We start from the raw sequence: 20,883 nt of genomic DNA, 5'->3' as shown, positions 1-20,883 counted from the left end.
GTTTGGAATTTATTCAAGCCAGAACATGAGTACATTTGCATTTCTGTGTCACATGCAGGGGACATATATTATACTACTCAAAGGTTGGATCCAAGATTATAACTGTGCACTGGGGACATTCCTAAGGTGGAAGATTAGACTCTCCAAGAGTCTTTGGTATGATCTCTCCTTTTCTCAAAAGACTTAAGTTTTCTAAGTTATATGGTGATATCCTGACCAGGATATCTCTTAAGATACTTATCAGGATATTCTTAGATGATGTTCCCATAATATTTCCAAGAGTTCTCAAACAAAACAATTTTCATAAGTAAAATTCATGTAATGGAAGGAATAAAGCCAAAAAAGGGTTATATTATTAACATAGCAAAAGATTATGCTTTTGGCTTCGTCTCAAACCGAGTCCCATCCACCAAAAGCAGGGTTGGTTTTCCAACATATTTACTTAACAAATGAAGGCTTCGTCTTGGAACCCAAGATACCTCCACCTTCACTTGTTAAAAGCGTTCAAAATAAACCATACTAACTGATGACCAAGGGCTTCGTCTTGAAACTCAGGATCCCTCCACCTTTGGCCATCATATTGTCTACGTGCAGGAAATAAAAATTGTTCAACAAACAAGAAGAGTAAATTGTTCAAAACATCAACCATCGAATCTAAAAAAGTGGGCTCCGGCCTAAGCATCAATATCCATCATCGCCCACTCAGATGCCCTCACACAGCGGCATCCTCTCCAGCCTTCCCCGGCTTCTCAGCACCAGCATCCTGCCCAGCATCCTCACCAGCATCCGCTCCAGCATCCTTCTTGTCTCCAGCCTGATCCACCACCTCTGCTGACTTAGAGGACTCACCGGCTTCTACAGGGAGTGGCACAGCTTTTCCTCCAAGCTCCTTTAGTTTGGCCACCCAAGAGTCAACCGGCCAAGCTGGGAACACGAGGCCTGTCTCCTTGGCCTCGTAGGCCATCTTGATGCGGGCTTGTAGCAAGGAGACGATGGCAGAGGCCTTGATCCCTTCCCGGAAAAAACCATGGCCTGCTCGTGATCCATTTCTGCGGTGGCAAGTTTGAGCTCAGCCTCTTGAGTGACCTTCTTCATCAAGCTCTCATAGTGCCGGGACTTTGCTTCGGCAATGGCACCTTGATCAGCAACAGTGCTTTCAAGCTGCTTGATTCTGGCTTCGTGGAGTGCAACAGTACCACAGGCATCATTATACAGGTGGAGCAGATGCTGAAGACCCTGCACATTAAATTCAGGTATGGGTTAGAATATATTAATCAGGATATTACCTTGTTGAGGAAGGATGTCATTGGCTCTAAGGAGTCAGAAAAGCTGAGTTCATCATAGGAGAACCCCTCGGAGCCTGGGGCACTGATTTCAGAGCCCTTCCTCTTCTTTGCTGTGGAAGCACGGGTCCTAGGGTTAGCCTTGGGGGCCGGCAGTGGCTTGGAGCTGGTAGCAGCAGGTGTCTCTTTCTTGACCATGACAGGAGTAGGATAACTGTCAAGCTCATCAAGGTCAAGGAGGATCGGAACTTTGCTGGAGTCTGCACAACAGGGAGTAAAAATTCTTTCCTAAGATATTTCAAATAAGAACATGTATGCAGGATATTGAGCAGGATCCTTACCAGACATGTTAACACTGGAAAGAGGGCTTGGAGTTGGTGGAGACGGGTTAAAACTTCTTTCAGCTTCAGGAAGGAGTCTGATAGCGTCAATCCTTTTCTGTGAGTCTGCAAGAGGAGGTGCTAGCTTCCTAAAATCAGCTGCAAACAAGACAGTAAAAAGAAAGTTGATCAGTTCAGGATATGAAACAGGATACAAAACAGGATCATCCTAAAGCCCTAAATCCTACCCTTTCTCAACCACTGCACTGGATATTCTGTTCCACCAGGGATTGAGTCTCTTTTTACAAAGAAAAACTTGGACTTCCATTTCTCCTCATTCCTGGTGGCACGAAGTACCAGTGGGTCGCTGGAGGTAGAGTAGAACAAAAAATGGCAGGAACCATGGCATCTAAGCCGATATGCTAAGGGGAGGTCATGAACGGAAAGGTCAGGAATATGGTTGTTCTTGATTTGATCAAGAACGAGCAGGACTCGCCATAGCATTGGCATTGTTTGACTGAAGCATATTTTTGTGGTATCGAATTTCCCGATCAAATGGCCGGAACACCGTCCCTTCTGGGAAGATGCCGGAGGTTTTAAGGGCCGACAGATGTGCGCTGTCAAAGGTGCATATTTCCTTCTCCGGATCCTGGAGAAGATTTTGGTGAATAAACGAAGGAGCGGAGTCACCGGAGCTTGACCTTGTCTGTCTCGCCATATCTTTACCGGAATAGTATAGAGGAAAGAAGTAGGGAGAGAGAGAGAAGGGTTTTACCCTTTTCTTCTTGATAAAGATTAAATGGGGCGAACGAGAGAAGATATAGGGGTGTAATGAGTAGAAATAGGCTGAACGGTTACAAGCGGTCACATCAAGTCCTATCTCTTAATTGCCTCGGTTATTGTGAAAAAATGTAACCGTTAGGACTCAGGATCCTTAACGGCAACATTTTTTGGGACAATTGTTATGGGTAAAATTCTGAGCTCCTCATATCCTGGGAAATATCTTGGGTTATATCTTGAATAAATGATATCTGCTTATATCCAAGATGCTCATTCAGGATGTCTATAATATCCTGAATAGTATCCTCAGGATTACTAACGTGTCGAGTGCAGGAGTACGCGTGCAGGTGCCCAACGTTCACAAAGACTCTTTCTCCAAGAGACTCGGTCCAGGTCGTTCAAATGAAGACGTTGAAGCCGCATTACCCGGACTACAACGTTAACAATGGAATATTCGGAAGCATCCCGTATTTGTAGGAATTTCAGTTTGTATTTGATTACTATAAATAGGTGGGTATACCAGATCGAATCGGACATCACAGCTACACTCACTACACTTACACACTTGTTCTCTCGCAACTTGTACTCTCACACAAAGCATTGTAACACTTAGCGATCTGGTCAATATCCTGCACTGTATCCTGATATTTGAAGCAATAGAAGAACTAGGCAGCTGCGATTGTCAGCTCCCGAGGTTTTATGCCGGCGATCTAGATTGATCAAGGGCTTTCCTCGTACATCTCGTGTCAACCCCTTTACTTTTTGCTCATTGTTTGATCGTAGATACAGCTCAATATCCTGAGCCGTATCCTGAACACTGTTTTTCAAAACAACATAACCAGCATATTTTCAACAAACTTTTTAGCACACTACCTCACTTAACTAATTTGATCACTAAATTGCTTCGGTAATTTTTGAGGTTTTAGTGTTCAGTGATTCTATAAGGTGACCGATGTTTTTGTGATCTGAAGATTAATTTTTTTTTTCTTAAGATATTTCATGGTGTGTTTTAAAATCCATATTTGTAATTTATGTGCCAAACCATCATCTTTGTTATTGGTATTGTGTTTTAAAAGTTATACAGGTTCAGGTTTTTTGTGTTTTAAGAGTAATGTGTTTTACCAGTTATGTGTTTTAACAGATATTGAGGTTGTAGTCAACGGTTTTTATAATTTCATTGAATGGTGTGTTTAAATAGTAATTTTTTTAACAGTTATTGAGGTTGAAGTCAATGTTTTTTATAGTTCCATATTGAATGTTGTGTTTTAACAGTAATGTGTTTTACCAGTTATGTGTTCTGTTATTGTTTCTTCTTGATTGCTGTGTTTTAACAGTAATGTGTTTTACCAGTTATGTGTTTCAACAGATGTTGAGGTTGTGCCAAACCGTCATCTTGATATTGGTGTTGTGTTTTAACAGTCATACAGGTTCAGGTTTTTTGTGTTTGTTGATTCACATAAGTGGGCTGATGGTTTGTAGTCCGAAGATCACCCTTTTCTTAGATATTGAATGGTGTGTTTTAACTTCCATATTTGTAGTTTTTTGTTCTGTTTATTTAAACTCTTTCTGAGAAAACATCAGCTTGTTATATGTGATGTGTTTTAAAAGTTACTGAGTTTGAAGTCAATGTTTTTTATAGTTTCACATTGTATGATGTGTTTTAACAGTAATATGTTTTACAAGTTATGTGTTTTAACAGATATTGAGGTTGTTGTCAACGTTTTTTATAGTATCATTGAATGGTTGTGTTTTAACTTGCATTATTTTGTTTTAGAATTGTGTTTTATGCTCATTTTTTGTCATGTGTTGTAGATGCACCTAATTACCAATTACGTGGTGTTGAACAAGTCTCTCCAAACACTGGAATAAAGAGATATATTCCAGATTCACCCTCTTCGTTGACGCCAGCAAAGGGCATGTTATTCGACACAGTTGATGACGCGTATAACTTTTATAAAACTTACGCAGAAGCGGGAGGTTGGACTGTAAGGAAGGGCACACAGCACGAGAACCGTGGTATTGTTATAAACAAGTACTTTTTTTGTTCAAAGGAGGGTCAAAAAGACTTTCGACTAGTCGATACTTTAGTCGAACAGCCGTCTGATAGGTGGGTACGTAGGGTACCATCCAAAAGGACCGGCTGCCAAGCTGCGATCAGAATAAAGCTTACCGATGCTAAGAAGTATTTGCTGTATCATTTTACAGAGGCGCACAACCATGATTTTGTGCATGAAGAAGATTTACATCTTCTCAAGGAAAACATGGGTATTAATCGTGCACACGAAGAGATGATAAACAAGATGTCACATCTCAACATTGGTCCTGTTCGTGCATTTAACATTATGAAGGAAGTGTATGGTGGGTTCGACAAAGTCGGTGCGACCAAAGTCGATTTTAAGAATTTCAAGAAAGAATTAAATCTTTTTATCGGAGAGTTTGATGCGGAAATGTTTGTCAAGCGACCGATGAGCAAAAAGGAGTTTTTACCGAACTTCTCTTGTGAATATGAAACGACAGACGAAGGTGTGTTGAAGTGCATTTTTTGGGCCGACGAGGATATGAAGAGGAATTATTATATGTTTGGGGATGTTATATCATTTGATGCTACCTACAAGCGTAACAAGTAACGATGAGTTTAATTTTTTATATATTCAATGTGTTTTAAAACCTACTGTGTTATAAATACATTATGTTCTATTGTCATCGCTTATTGTGTGTTTTTTTTTTCAGGTATAACATGATGTTTGTCCCTTTCACTGGGATTGATAATCATAATAGGAACGTGACACTTGGTGCTGCAATTCTCGGTTCTGAAACGGCAGAGACGTATAGCTGGTTACTTAGGTTGATCAAGAACGCATATGGGTACGCGCCTCCCGTAATCGTTACTGACCAAGACCCTGCGATGAAAAGGGCTCGGTTATGTATGTGGCATATCATGGATAAACTCACTACAAAGGTCTGTTTTTTATATGACATGGTTTTCTTTTTTTACATGTGTGTTTTTTACTGTGTTTTAATAATTTTTTTTGTCATACATGCTAAAATGTTCCCTTAGGTCGGGGCTGCCCTGTGTTCAAATACAGATTTCAGGAAAAGATTGTCTGCAGTTGTTTGGACTGATTCTCTATTGCCCGAAGCGTTTGACGCTGATTGGGCAGCTATTTTAAATGATTTCGGTTTAACCGACCATGAATGGCTGACGTATATATACGGGCTACGTGAATCATGGATTCCAGCTTACTATCGCGAGGAAGAAATGTCTGGTCTTATGCGGACATCATCTAGGTCCGAAAGCGAGAATCACTTTTTTGGCAAGATTAGCAATCCAAAGTGCACGTTGGTTGAATTTCTTAGCCACTTAGACACGACTATTGAAGCGCAAAGGCATGAGCATCGAAAAAACGATCATGACACTCGATACACCAACCCTGGAGAGTGGAGTGATTTTGTTCTCGAGAAGCAAGCAGCTCAGATATATACCAGAACTATATTTTTGGATGTTCAACTCGAGATTCAACATGCTATTCATCGTTGTACTAGTGTCAGATTAGATGACGCCGGTGATTTCATTAAGTTTTTCATAAAGGATCTCGATCAGCCATGTTCTTCGTTTTTCGAGGTGACATTTTGTTTTACTTTATGTATACATTATTTTTGGTTTTTTTTAATTATCCATTTTTTTATATGAACTGTGTTTTATGGATATTAAATGTTATAGGTTATGATACGCGAGGAGGATGTTACTGTTAAGTTTATCTGCAACAGGTTTGAGCAGTTTGGATTGTTGTGCAGTCACATTTTCTGCGTGTTACAGATTCTTGATATAAGGGAGTTTCCGAAACAATATATATTGAGGCGTTGGACGCGTGAAGCTGTTCCAAATAGTTCTCCCGAGTCCATTCTTACGGATGGTGGAGATCCATATCGTAGTGAGGAGGTTAACCGTTGTGTTCGTGAGATTAGTCACGCAACTGAGTATGTTGTGAACAAGTTGATTTCAAAATTTGATAAGTTGTCTGATTTTCGTGATCATATCAAGCAGTTTATGTCAGTTGCTGATGAAGCTCAAATAAATGCACCTCCCAAGACACGACGTAATCGATTTGCTGAACTGCTAGGAGTTGCTCCAGAGAGCACGGCCACTATCCGTGTTCCAGTTGGTACCAGGTTCAAGGGTTGTGGTTCTCATAAACGCCTTAAATCTCAAAAGGAGCAGGCCATAAGTCAGTCTGGAAGTAAACGTCGTCAATGTTCATTATGTAAAAAATACGGTTATAACAGAGTAACGTGTTGGAAATACACCGTGGCTGTGCCTGAGGCAGGTGCTTCGCGGAATGTTGAAGGTAATGAAGATACAATTCGCGAAGGAGATGTTGCTACAGTTGTTGAAGGTGATGGTCCTGGATCGAACGATGCTGATGATGTGTTTTACACATCTGGAAACGATGCAGATATGGATGATGAGGACATGGCAGAGTAGGATCTTTTTTATCAAAATTTTAAGTCTGTTGCTGAACTATTCAATTTTCTGTTTTATTTTTCTCGTATGTTTGTTTTGGATTTGTTTTTGTTGATTTTAAGACTTGTTGGATTCGACATTTTATGTTATTGTTGCTTTGTGTTTTAGTGTGAAGTTTGTTTTTTTAAATAGCCTCCTGTGTTTTATAGGATGCTTGATTTGTTCGTGGTTTTGGCATATAGTTTAATTTATAAAAAAAGTGTTTTAACTGTGTTTAAACTATAAAGTGTTGATGAAATAGATAGGCTGGTTTCCAGATCACAGTTTTTCAACTATGTTTAAAGTATTAACTGTGTTCCAGAGAAACCATCAGCCTTTTATATGTAATGTGTTTTAACAGTTATTGTGTTTAAAGATTAAAATGTGTTTTAAGTTCCTGAGAATCCATTAGCGTGTTATATGTAATGTGTTTTAACAGATATTCAGAGCTGAAGTCAATGTTTTTTATACTTTCATTGAATGGTGTGTTTTATTGTTCATTATTTTGTTTTATCCCATGGTTATTACTTTATTAGCATGCAGGTTTTGGTATACAGTTTTGTAAAGCTATTAAAGTGTTTTAACTTTGTTTAAAGTATAGAGACTTGATGAAATAGATAGGCTGGTTACCAGATCACAGTATTTGCATGATGTATATAGGCTGTGTTTTAAGATGTCATACAACTGTATGTCTTATGTAGATCGAAACAAAGTAACATTATCGGCATAATTTCACAATGTTAAAGAGGTTCAAACTGTTATACTTGACATTTTTATCGACAGGAAACACAAAAAAAAAAAAGAAAAAAAAAAGATAACTGAACACACTGAACATATTCTAATTTTTAAATTCCAAAAGATAACTGAACAAAATGTTAAAACTGTTTTTTTAGAACGTCCCACATTACTTCAACAAACCACCGCCAACGAAGTGTCTTACGAGAACATCCTATTTTAAGTTACTTATCCAATCTTTCAAGGATTTCGTCATAGGCTTTTACTTCTAGCCTCTTTTTTTCATCGGCTGACAACTTGTTATATTTAGCAACCTCAGCTTTAACAAAACCTCTGTACTCGTTTGCTTCACTTAGGAGCATCTTCGTAATGTACTTATGCCTGAGATCATCAATTTCTTTGCGCTGCTTGTATGAAATCTCACCCGCATCAGTGCACTCGTTTGAGAATCCGCATTCCCAACCTTTTCCAGCTACGCCTTTGTATGTTTCCATATGGCGCATCAGGAAAACGCCACAATCGATTACATTATTTTTTGTACGCCATGGCATCTCCAATCGTACCGGCTCAACTTTACCGATCACCCCGCCCGCTGGATGCCCATTTTTTTCCAAGTACACTGATAAAGCATCACGCTGCATGATAAACAATTTAATCAGATTGTGTTTTAAACTAAAGGGATTAATTTAAAGTTCTGACTCAGTGTGTTTTAAGTTCATAATACCGTTATTAGGTAGCGGCACATTACCCTGTGTTTTAAAGTTCTAATAGTGCTGACGACGTAGCATTTAGTATCAATGTGTTTTAACATCCAGTTAATATTATTTGTTATTATGTTGTCACATTTCACTGTGTTTTAAAGTATTAATAGTGCTGATAACGTATCATTCATTATCAATTGTGTTTTAACATAAAACTTTATAATTCTGACGAAGTGTGTTTTAAGTTAATATCATTCAGTATCAATTGTGTTTTAACATCAAACTTTATATATCTTTATGAACTATTTTTAAACATTTTGCAGTTTGTTATTTGTGTTATAACAAAGGTGTAATCAAATGGCATGCATTTCTATAACAAAGGACGTTTGTAGTTTATATATAGAGGGGCGTACCAATTTTTCCGGCCGTTTTTTGTATTTGGCTTGCATTGAGATATCCTAAGCGCTGTTGTCCAAAACCTCTACCTTCATGTCCCTTAAATTAAAACATACGCAATAGAAATGACCGTCGTGTAAGACTGGTACAAAGATGAGCGACTGGTCAGGTATCTTTTTCACATCAGCAGAAACTAAAACCGGTTCCATGTTGTCTGCGAATGTTTTTGCCCTCGATTTTGCATTTTTTATGTAGTCTTCTTCATTCTGCATTTTAAAGTGATTGCGTTAAACAATATTACTAAAGTTGTAAACTTAAATTTCAATTTCATTATGATCCGCCTTACCAACATATTTACTAAACAGAACACGCGTGCGATGCTCCCCTTTTGCTTGAATATTTCTTTATAATTCAACAAATCCGCCCATGCGCTTATTACCAATACGTGCACTTCGATTCCCGGCAATAATGATTTGAGCGGAGATCTCATAACCGGCACTCCTTTCTTAGTTCTAAACACAACATCCCTAATGTATACAAGTGTGTTTTAATAAATGTGTTATAATATATTCATCAGAATCAGTTTCAAATATTGTGTGAAAATATTTTGTAGAAACATTCGTATTATAAATGGCATTTTTATAACTTACCACATTGAACCCCAGGCTGAAAACATGTATGAGCTGACTGAGACCTCAGCGTTTTCAAGCTTTGCCTTAATCTCTACTGCCCGCTTCACGTATGGAGACCTTAGAGCATCGGTCAACTCTGTTTGTCTTTGCGGTCTTATTTTCCGCTTTCCAAGGTCCAACTCGTGTATAAGCTGCCCACGTCTAATCATATATTCATATTCCTCCTGTGTTTTTTGGGAGATCGGTGTGACGACGAGTGTGGGCTGCTCCATTACTTCAACCTAAGTCGTCTGTGTGGGCTGCTCAATTACTACAAGCTGAGTCGTCTGTGTGGTTGTCTTGTCAACCGTCTTACATATCTCTTCTACCAATGGAGGTGTCCACTGCGACAACTGTGACATATCCAAATTCTCCTTATTTGCCTCTTTTTCCGGTGTTTTATCTGTAGGAGTTTGTGGTGGTGCAGTTGTCGTACACGTCGATCCAACCTTTTTCAGCTTCTCAGTCCACAATGTGTGTATCTCTTTTATTTTCTCACTTTCGGGGTACAATTGGAAACCTTCTGTAAAAGTGTCGTTTATCCTTTTTACACATTCGTCGAATTGATTCAAGAACACTTCCAACATTCCCGCATGTACCTGATTTACATCATACACACTTTATCATTGTCTTATTTCCCAATATGCAATGTGTTTTTACCAGATTGAAAATGTGTTTTACCAATCATTATTGTTTTTCTTTTTTTATTTCAATGCTTGTTGTGTTTTACCTATCAGCATTGTGTTTTAGCAATCAGAATGTGTATCAAATGTTCAGTGTGCTATTTCCCAATCTTCAATGTGTTTTACCATTCTGAAAGTGTTTTACCAGTTTGAAAATGATATTTACCAATCATTATTTGTTTTTTTCATCATTATTGTGTTTTACCAATCAGTGTTGTGTTTTACCAATCAGAATGTGTAACAAAGGTTCAACGTGATATTTTCCCAATCTTCAATGTGTTTTACTATTTTGAAAATGTGTTTTTTGGTATTCTGAATGTGTTTTAAGGTGTTACATGTGTCACATCTCAAAAAAATTATTTTTAAGTTAGGGGTGAGCAAGTTTAGGTCCGTACCGAAAATAACCGAGAACCGAACCGAAAAATACCCAACCCGACCCTAACCCAAGTACCTAGGTATTTAGATCGGTTCCAATTTTTCATATAAAATAGGGTCGGGTCGGGTCGGTTCTCGGTTCTTTTCATGGTGAAACCCGACTTGGACCTATGGACCGGAACCGACCCTATATTTAGGGTAGTGAATCGGTTCTGTATTTTATGTTTGATCGGTTCTCGGGTCGGGTCGGGTAATGGTCGGGTAGGGTCGGGTTTTTCCTTTTGCTCACCCCTATTTTAAGTAATTTCTTATTTCAATTTAAATGTTTTTCACTTATGTTTGTGTTTAGTAGAATTACATGGAAAATTAGAAGATTACCTCGTCGCTTTGTGTCGATCCATATTGAGATACCATAGGTGAGGTAATCCCTGACTGACTTTGTTGTGTTTGCCCCCACTCGCCTGTTTCTCTGTAGTATTTTTCTATATCGGATGTATCCACAACAGGCACTGTTTCCCGGCCAACATCTACATTCATGCATTCTGCATAATCTGCATGGAAACCCGCATTAACCGGAATTTCTTCGACAACAGGCGCAGTTTCCGGGCCACTTTCAACATCAGTTTTCTTCTTCCCAACCTCATCGGTTTTCGCCGGCTCCTTTTCAATTTGTTTTTTTTTTTCGGTACCTCTGAGACCGGAGGTTTACCATGCGTTTTACCGGCCGGCTTAACAACAGACTTTTTTCTTTTTTCTGGATCACATTTGCTAATGTGTTTTACAGTCTTGGTTTCATCTTTCTTATTTGTTTTCACTTCTTTTGCTTCAATTTCTTCATCAATTTTTTTTTGCAAATGGATAGCTTTGTTCCGGTTGCAACTCATATGCATCCACTAAAATTTGATCAAATCTGACCGAGTCCAACTTTATGCTGACTGCCTCGATATCGTCATCAGTGATATCTTCGATGAGATGAGTTGCTCTTGGCTCACCTTCTTTGTATATCTTTTGGTCACGTATCAACGCAGCCTGTAAAAAACCAAGAACAAACTGATGTCAGATGTGTTTTAAGGTTTTTATATACATCAGATTGTGTTTTATCACTTATAATGCTGTTTAACAACACTTCGAATGTGTGTTGATGGTTTTTCCTATTCCACATTACATCACATTGTGGTTTTTTATGATCAGATTTCATCATAATGGTTTTCACAATATGTTGTGATTATATTGGTGCATTACTATATTGAAACAATATTAATGTGTTTTACCAGCAAACAGATGTGTTTTAAAACACAATCATAGTGTGTGATTTAGAAAATTATATATGTATTTTAGAACATACCACTAGCAAAGGCATTGGTTAAAGAAAGGGTTCCTTTGGTGTCCATGTTTGCACCGTTCGATTCAGACACCTGATCATGTACTCACACCAGTTAAAACTTCTGATATCCTTCCCTCGATGCAAGGCTGGTAAAAACTTCATATTAATTGATGAATTCTTGTTTGTCTCTCCGAGCAGTGTGTTGTAGAACAACAAAAAGTTCAACACAAAGATTCTCCCGCTCGCTTGTTGGCCCTGCATGTATGTTTTGAATTGAACAGGCATCAAGCGTGCAGGATCGCTTTCGAATTGTCCTTTCCATTCTGCCACAACCTCGTGGAAATCAGCCCTTGCTCTCTCTACTTCCTTTATTTCTTCATTCCCTCTTGGTACGCCGAACACATCGTGCACCAATTCCTCTGTTATTTGAATGTGGTGGCTACCGCAATTCAAGACCCGTGTTTTAGTGTCGTAGTTATTTACCAACCACCAACTCAGAGTTGAGGGAATCGGACCCATTCTAAAGCTAAGTATTGACCCGAAACCTATGTTTCTGACAGCCCCCCGTTGATTTTCGTTCAAAGATTCCATCAACTCCCCCATGTGCTTAAGAGCCAATCGCAAAGTTAGTTTCCCATCTGAAAGTGGTATGTAATTCTTGACCGTTGTTTGCCTCTTGCGTGTTTTTGAGTCTTTGATTGAACTAGCATCTGCGGGTCGTTGTGTTTTTTCAACAACTCGTGGGCCAACACCCGACCTCGTTTTTTTCCAAGGTGGGTTGTCAAAATCATCATCAGAATCTTCTATTGTGGAACCTGACAAAACACCAACACACGAAGCCGATCAGCAAGTCAGTCTTTTCAGTAACTGAAATTTAGTTCATAATTTTACATTTACCGTGTGCTGCTTCTTTAGGCGTATTGACTGTTGGTATAACCACAACTTTCTTTTCTTTCGGTTCGATTCCAGCCTTTTTGTCCTTCCTTTTCTTACCGGTATCGATACCCTTTTTGCTTGCGGCTGCTAATTTAAAGCCCATAAAAGTTGTTTGTAGTATGCATTGTGTTTTACATCATCAAACATATGGTTTCACGTTTGTTCATCTAACTTACATATGGGCATTTCACGATTTTTGTTGGGTTCCGACTGTAAATCGTCATTTTTATCCATTATGTTCGGAAACAGATGTGCAATGTCAGACAGAAGGGTGCCGGCAGGCGGTTGCTGTGCGCAGTCTACTTTGTTGTCTACCGTTTTTGTAGTTTTGTTAACAGGTTCAACTGTTAGTAACAAAAAAACACAACTGATCAGACAGATAGCCATATAAGTTACCCCCCACCCTTCACTGCCACAACTAACCGCACCTAGTAAAGGTGATGCTTCTTCTGTGTCTGATTCATCCAGTATAATTGGTTTGTCAGGTGGGTTTCCGGGTACCCTCGAAAGCCATTTTCCTTTTATTCTCTCACTCTTTTTCCGTTTGACTGGAAATCACTTGTTTAGGATTTATAAAACACAATTCCCAATCACACATTCTCATTGTAAAACTCACATGTGCCAGTTAATGGTAAAACACATTTATGAGAAACACCCAATAGGACATTTATGTTTTTAAAATACAATCCACAAACCTAACTTAATCATGTTTAAAACCTAGGCAAACCGACCTTAAAACACATCTGTTTAAAACACATTTTAAATAAAAACCCATTAACAAACAGACTTTATAGAAAACCCATTAACAACCTGACCTTAAAACACATCAGGTTAAAACGTGCCCATAAAAGACATTTGTTCAAAACCTGTCCATAAAACACATTTGTTCAGGGAAAACCCACTAACAAACTGAGATTAAAACACATCTTTTTTAAAACCTCCCCATAAAACACATTTGGGGGCAAACTCATTAGCAAAAAAAAATTTTAAAACACAACCCACACACACAAATTGATACTCTATAAAACCTACATAACCATACCATAAAACACATAACCAAACACAACCAATGAAAAAACACAGTCATCCCCAACAAACGGAACTCATACACACATTTGTTATTTTAAAACACATACCTACGGTTCTGGCGACTACAACTTTGCTTCCGGCGACTGTGTTTTCTCTTCCAGCGACTTCGATTCTGCTCGCATCCATCTTGTTCGAATCCACCTTTTTTTGAATCTCTTCCCTGCAAACATAAAACACTTCAATGTAGGACACGATTGAACCCTAATCGCCTACTAAAACACAGAACACAATGTCCGTTTGATCTTACGTTTATAGAAGTTTGAAAATCTCTTATCTTCATCTATGATTTTAGGTATTTTTGGTATGATTTTTGAGTGATTTAGTTGAGGGTTTAGAGAGAGAAAGTGAGAGAGAGGGAAATTCGTGTGTAATAAGGAGATGTGATGTGTTGACGGTTATTTTTGATTGCTTTAAAACACTGTTATGACGATTTTACCCCTGATCATTTAAAACAATCTATTAGATATAGTTAAATATTACAAGATTGCCATTGATTTAATCTCAACACTTAAACACACCAATCCGATGGACCAGATCGCTTCCTAGACTTTCTAGGAAAAACACACTTTCCGTAGGAACCCTACTATATATATATATATATATATATATATATATATATATATATATATATATATATATATATGCATCGGTTACATACTACAGCTGAAAATAAAATATACTAGTAGTTATGCATACATTTAGGTATTATTCTAAGTATCATGTATCCAATCATGTATATCGTGCTCGACATGCTTCCATATTAGCTTTTCTCCTATCTGTCAGATTCTATCCCCTTCTTCCACTAATTCGTCACCATATGAGCGAAGTTCTTCCAAATTTTCTTGGCTCATAGGTGGCATGGGTGCTGGTACTGGATCAGGGTGTCGAGGAATAGGGTGTCCATAAGGGTATGGATTATATCACACTCTGCTTCCACCAGTCGCTGTTCCTAAAGGGGTCTAAAGGGTTAAGGTTAGTGTACTGAGCTATAGGGTTTGGTGGGGGAATTCTAGGAATCTCATAGGGATCTACATCTAGAATTGGAAACTGGTCTTCCTGGTTGAGTTCTAGCATTTGTTGGTCTGGGAATAAGGTAACAGTGGCGGGTCGGCTATTTGGTTTAGGTTAGAGTCTACTGCTGTAGTGGCTAGCATATGGAAATCTGCCAATTGTCTATCTAGTTCCTCTTCCCACGGTGGCCTATTGATTGTTTCCTGAGTTTGTACATTCACTTCCCTATTAGCTCTGACTATCGCTGTAATAACCCGAATTTATAAATACATATATATACGTGCATACATACAATATTAATAATAATACTAATAATAAAATAATAATAATAATAATATGTAAAAAACATATGAAATAGAAATTTTAAAACTGTTTCGTAAGGATTATATGTATACGTAAGAATTATATGTAATAAAAGTTATTTGAGAAATGAAAAGATAATATCATTTTATCTTGGTCCCTACTCTTTGTTTAGTCATATCTACAGGTGGCACATATTGGGTTTAACAAATTTAGTATAAAAAACTTCTTTCAACACGTCAATACCGCAGTTGTCATCCAAACCTTGGACAACAAGAAAACTCTACTATAAAAGAAGGGATTTCATATCTCAACCTCTGCACCTGATATCTCAAAGCCTCTTTCCTCTTAATATATATTTAAAAGGTCTCACTCCATAAATCATTTCTCAGCAACTAGTCATTTATTTTTCGTCGAAACTGGGATATTTTTGGCTTGGACTCATCATTCTGGTCTACTAATTTCACTCTAAACTAAGGTATAACCATGTTTTTATATTTACTAGTCGTTTAATAATTTTGAAGTACACTTAATAGAACAAATCAAGTCAAATAAATACTACGGTGGCATGAGTTGTTAAAAAAAATTAACAAAATAACTTTCTGTTTTGTTTTGGTCTCGTTGATTTAAAAAAGCCATGACTTAAATTATAGAAGTATTTTACTTAACTGTTGTTACTATTATTTTAAAAGAGATTTTAAATATGAATGTATTAGTTAATGTTATATAAACTTAAACTAGCTTTTATCTATGTATGTATGTTACTTTTGCTAAGGTATGTATGTGTGTATATTAAAATTTTCTTATCATGTTAATCATTATCAGTAATGATTTTAAATAAATATTGTTTTCAAAATATTACATAATCTATCAAATTATGAAGTAATCAAATAATCTATAACACAGAAAGATGATAATTAAGTCCTTAACGTTCTGTCAAATAAACAATTCTCCTATTTAATTACAACAATATTATAGGATTTTGTGACCGTCTACACGTATTCGGTTATCTCAGTTTTGTGATCATCGCTAGTTAAGGTACGGATAGAATCCCTTCCTTCGATACATGTCATTTGGCCTTCGGGCGTCTGATTCCTGATTTTTAAATTATGCAATAAGTTTATATTATAAAAATGTTACGAGTTTATAAAGTTTACGTGTTTATAAATGTACAAGTTTAAGGTTATGTACATGTATTATGTTACCCAAGTCAGTCCCTTTTCTATGAGGATGACCACAGACCCATCATTATGGCATAAAATGATGTGGCACCATCCTTGACGGTGAGTTAAGTTCACGGCGTCTCTTCTGTTTTAGTCTACGGACTTCTATTCAGAGGCGTATGGATCGATCCTAGGAAAAAGTAAATAAAGTCTGATATCTGGTGAATGGTCGGTGTGATTTGCCCACACTCCATTCATGTCTGGATGCATGGGCTAGCTACCCTGTATCAACCTCTGTAATAAAATGAACCTTCTAGACTTCGTGTAAATCTGTATATAATATTCTGATAATATTTGTTATACTTATTTAATATGTTTTGAATTACGAAAACTTAGCGTTTTTGCTAAAACAAAGGATTTTTGAAGAACTTATTTTTTAGAACTTAGCCTTTTTCTCAAATAAATAAGCCTTTTTTTCCTCTATCCGCGCACTGGGTAAAACTTTCAAATTTTGCTCAGATGTACGTTTTTGTGTTTTCCTTCTTTACGCCAGGTTATCAAGATTACTGGGACAGGATATGGAAGAATGTTCGAGTATTTGGAAAAGACCGTAGAAATAAATGTACTGGATTAGATATCCTATTTCCATTAAGTTGTAAAGCCTTGTAATAAATTTAAGTATTAATGGAATTATGTTTTTGATCTGACTCTGTAATAGTGACACGTCGACCTGTTCCGGGTTGGGGTGTTACAATTGCTCTTTGTTGTTGTAATTTCTTCATCCTCTTTCTTCTCTCATGTATTCCCCTATTAAACCATCCTCTCTTTTTTAAAGTAAAAGGTTCCTCAGACTATGCCTTCAAAAATAAATATCCCTTCCTCAGTATCGGCTGTGTATCCTGAGGGATTTGGTTGAGATGATGTTCCTTCATCTTTTGGTGAACTAGCTAATTAACGATAAGCGTCCGATGTACCTTGCTCACTCATACTGTAAATTAACAAATAGTCAAATAACACAAAATAATATTTACACGTAATCACATAAGTTATTTCCTAACACGGAATTGAAGTGTTAGCAGAATACTTCATTGGCTTAAACCAGTGGCTGTAGCTTTGATACCACCTCCTGTCACAACCCCCGACCCCTTTCTGGGAGCGGGTGCCACGAGCCAGTCAGATGGTATAGGTGTTTATTAATTTGGCAGTGGAAATGAGACATCAGAACCATAGTTAGGAAATATTTTATCAGAGTTAAACACCAAACTTTTTATAACAATAATTGGGATAAAACCCAAGTTCATTTGACAATGCATTTGTAGGGATAAACCCTAATTATTGAAAACAAAAACTCCTTATTATTTAGGTAACTTTTATAGCCACTTTTCCAAGCCTTCAGTGCTCTCCAGCTGGCTTCTATTGGCTTTCACATTTTGTTACCTGAAACGCGTTTTAAAAAAGATTTTATCAGCAAGAAATACTGGCGAGTGCATCCCAGTTTAATCAAAACAGTTTTACAACTTTACAGTATTGAGGGCATCCGTAATTACATTTGTTTATATCTACTCAATTACTCATTCAATACTGTCAACACCTGACTTGTGGGTCATATTACTCCTTGGCTAACTCTTTGTCCAATGGTAACGTCTTTCAGTAATGTATACAAAACCCCAACATACCGGCAGTAATTGTAGAATCACAAATACTCAATTACTGTTAAGTGCTTATTTAAAACATTTGAGGTTTTGGTAAAACATTTTGACTCACAAAGTAATTTACAAAAAGGTGGCAAAAAGTAGATGTACTCACATTGTTTACTTAGGTAAAACTAAAGCTTCCTGGTGTATCTCCTGGTTATTATCTATTAAAATTAAACAATTCACACGTGTTAGTAAAATAACCCAAATCACAGATGTGGTACCCGCGGAAAATCCACAGTCATCCTGAGTTAACGTCTTGCTGTTTTGTATTACTTGTCAAATTTCGGGACGAATTTCTTTCAAGTTGGGGATGATGTGACAACCTGAGTTTTCAAGGTCCTTACTCGACAAGTTACTCGTTTTGCAAAGTGTTTTCATAATTCGTATGCATTGTAACTTGTTTGTTCATGTTGATATATGTTTAAGTGTTTGTATGATTGTTTGGTTACTTAATAAAAGGTTATGAACTATTTAAGATTGGGTAGACTTGTCACATGCACCTTTTGTAAGATTAAACAGTAGAATTTCGCCACCATACAAACTCGACGAAACTTGTGAGTTTCACCACTCTTTAGGCGACGAAACACTGGGGTTTCGCCGAAATGGGCTTTTGGCCCATGTGAGGCCGTGTCACACCCCGACATTTTCACGTATTACCGGTGGGCCAGGTGGGGAGTATCGTGACGTAGTTGTTATCATCATAGTCAGTATTCACAATTCAATGGACAACGGAAGTCTAAAAGTAAAATATTACAAGCCGAATTGAAAGTATCAAAGTATTACAAACGGAATGTAAAGGATCCACAGGCGGATCAAAATAAAAGATGATAATTGTTCAACAGATTTTAAGTGACAAGGCTTGCAAGACTCATATTTATTCACTCAGGAGTAGCCAGCCTATTCCGCCTAGTACCTGCACTTTAGCCTTTTAGAAAATACGTCAGTTTACACTGGTAAATACAATTAACCGACTCATTTTGAAAACGTTTAAGAAAATTGATTTGAATGCACAAGGCACAAAATATCTTTTATAACTTGGGATAATTATTTAAATATAAACTTGTAAAAGAATTACATGTTTGTTATACGTTCAGTAGCCCGGGTTGAATACCGGGTAAAAGATTAATAGACACACCACATAATATATCCCACGGTGAGTTATTCTCGATCAGGCGGGTATATTATTTTTACATACGCACCGGCAGGTGTATGCCTACACCCTGTGCTTAAGTCGTGGCCATTTCAATGAATGAGCCGAGGATATCCAGGACATGGTCATTAACCCCCCAAAGGCTTAAAACAAGCAAAACAGAGTAAACGGGTCATCTCAATAAATTAACCTTCATATGATTAAAAATTCAATGCCCGACCAAGCGGTATTTTATATACCGTACCCCAAGCACGTATAAGGGAAAATAAGTTAAAAGTATTTACCTGAGCAAATTATACAATTTATCCCAGCCGTATACAATTGGCAAATGCAGATATCTTTTACTGGGCTCCTAAATCTGGAACGAAGGTTTTAACAACCTATTAGATTCCTAACCGGTCGTACTTAAGTCTAAACTTAGACCGGTTAGTTCTAAAGGAAGATATACGGTTCAAAACGCAAGATTAAGCGAAGACCGGATTAGAATGTGGTCTAGACCCGACAAGTTTGAAGACTTGTATAATATGGGTAAACTAAACACATTTTGGATCTTGAGATAAAAATGATAAGGTTTGACCCGTTTCGGTCAATTTATGCAAACTAGTCACATAAACCGTACGAAACCCGAAAATGCATAACGGGTAACCAAAAGAGTCATGAACAGGTTTCCTAAGTTAATATGCCTTAAATATGTTGTGATATCAGTAGGATAGCTTCCATTATGCCCAAAACAGATTAAACTCAAATTAAGCCTCGTAGGGGTATTTTGGTCATTTTAAAGGTTATAAAAGAGATTAAATATTAATCTGAGGTTCAGGTCTGAATTGATCAGTAAAAATAATTATTTTTGCAGTTCATATCAGTAGGGTATTGCCTATATGTGAAATTTATCATTTATAACCAAATTATGCACCGTATGGGCATTTTGGTAATTTCACATAAGCTTTAAAGGTCAAATTTAGAAATATGAGTTTAAAACTTTTGCTTACTGTTAAAGTATAAAAATTTACTTAAAACATCAGTAGGTATTAAGTCTTATATGTTAAAAATAGTTTTAGCTCATACTATGCGTTTAAAACGCGTAAAAAGTCGGTTTTAAGCGATTTTCGGGTTATATAATGAAAGCTGAGATTTTTATCAGCCCAGAAGGCTTAAAATATTTTATTTATCATATAAAATCAGTAGCAAAAGATTTGGTATCAATATGTTATGTAGAACTCATTTTATTCAAGAAAAGGGTATAACCGACAATTTACCGAATCAAAGCAAGAACCTTATGCTATGATCAGTTTAAAAATAATTAAAAATCTTCAAAAATCCCAAAATATTATATTACATCAGTGGTAAAAAGTTTGGTGTCAAAATTTGGGTTTAGATAGGCTTTATGCTAATAATGCCATTTAATTAATAAAAAGCTTTCAAATTACGATATTGAGCATAACTCCTAATTTAGACCTCAAACTGATGCCAAATTTTTAGGACATGTTTATAATTTAGTAACAAAGGTTTTTTTCCTCTCACATTTTCAAAAATCTCGTTTTAAGGTCAAAAGGGCATAATGGTCAACATTTAAGCAACTAACGTAAACATGCAAATGAATCGGATAAATTAGGATCCAAGTTGTATAACCTCAGAGGGTTATACTAACCTATAACCTGGTCCTATAGGAACTCTAAGGCATATCTAAACTAAGCTAAATCGGGTCAGAACTGAAAGTCAAAGCAAAAGTCTACTTTTGCGACTTTCGATTTCGAACCGAGCCTAAACT

The 20,883-nt window shown here is 37.1% G+C and overlaps 1 protein-coding gene across 1 annotated transcript; it reads left to right on the top strand.

Moving 5' to 3' along the window:
* Positions 1-2,187: 2,187 nt before the first annotated feature.
* On the top strand, positions 2,188-6,866 carry LOC110888606 (protein FAR1-RELATED SEQUENCE 5-like). The gene is made up of 9 exons (XM_022136127.1): positions 2,188-2,229; positions 3,376-3,385; positions 3,468-3,567; positions 3,656-3,716; positions 3,803-3,854; positions 4,196-5,006; positions 5,114-5,342; positions 5,442-6,005; positions 6,105-6,866. Exons 1-9 carry the CDS (start codon positions 2,188-2,190, stop codon positions 6,864-6,866), a joined length of 2,631 nt encoding a protein of 876 aa, XP_021991819.1.
* Positions 6,867-20,883: the final 14,017 nt, after the last annotated feature.

This window comes from Helianthus annuus, chromosome 11, assembly GCF_002127325.2.
Source record: "Helianthus annuus cultivar XRQ/B chromosome 11, HanXRQr2.0-SUNRISE, whole genome shotgun sequence".
Taxonomy (NCBI): domain Eukaryota; kingdom Viridiplantae; phylum Streptophyta; class Magnoliopsida; order Asterales; family Asteraceae; genus Helianthus; species Helianthus annuus.
The sequence above is the reverse complement of the archived record's forward strand: the minus strand, read 5'-3'. Positions and strand labels throughout refer to the sequence as shown.

What these genes read in the sequence shown, in the direction of transcription:
- LOC110888606 (XM_022136127.1), top strand. Translation starts at nt 2,188, where the DNA reads ATGCCGGAGGTTTTAAGGGCCGACAGATGTGCGCTGTCAAAG. An exon ending in TTGATTGCTGTGTTTTAACA is followed by an intron (nt 3,717 to 3,802) that starts GTAATGTGTTTT and finishes GTGTTTTAACAG; the next exon opens with TCATACAGGTTCAGGTTTTT. An exon ending in TGGATAAACTCACTACAAAG is followed by an intron (nt 5,343 to 5,441) that starts GTCTGTTTTTTA and finishes ATGTTCCCTTAG; the next exon opens with GTCGGGGCTGCCCTGTGTTC.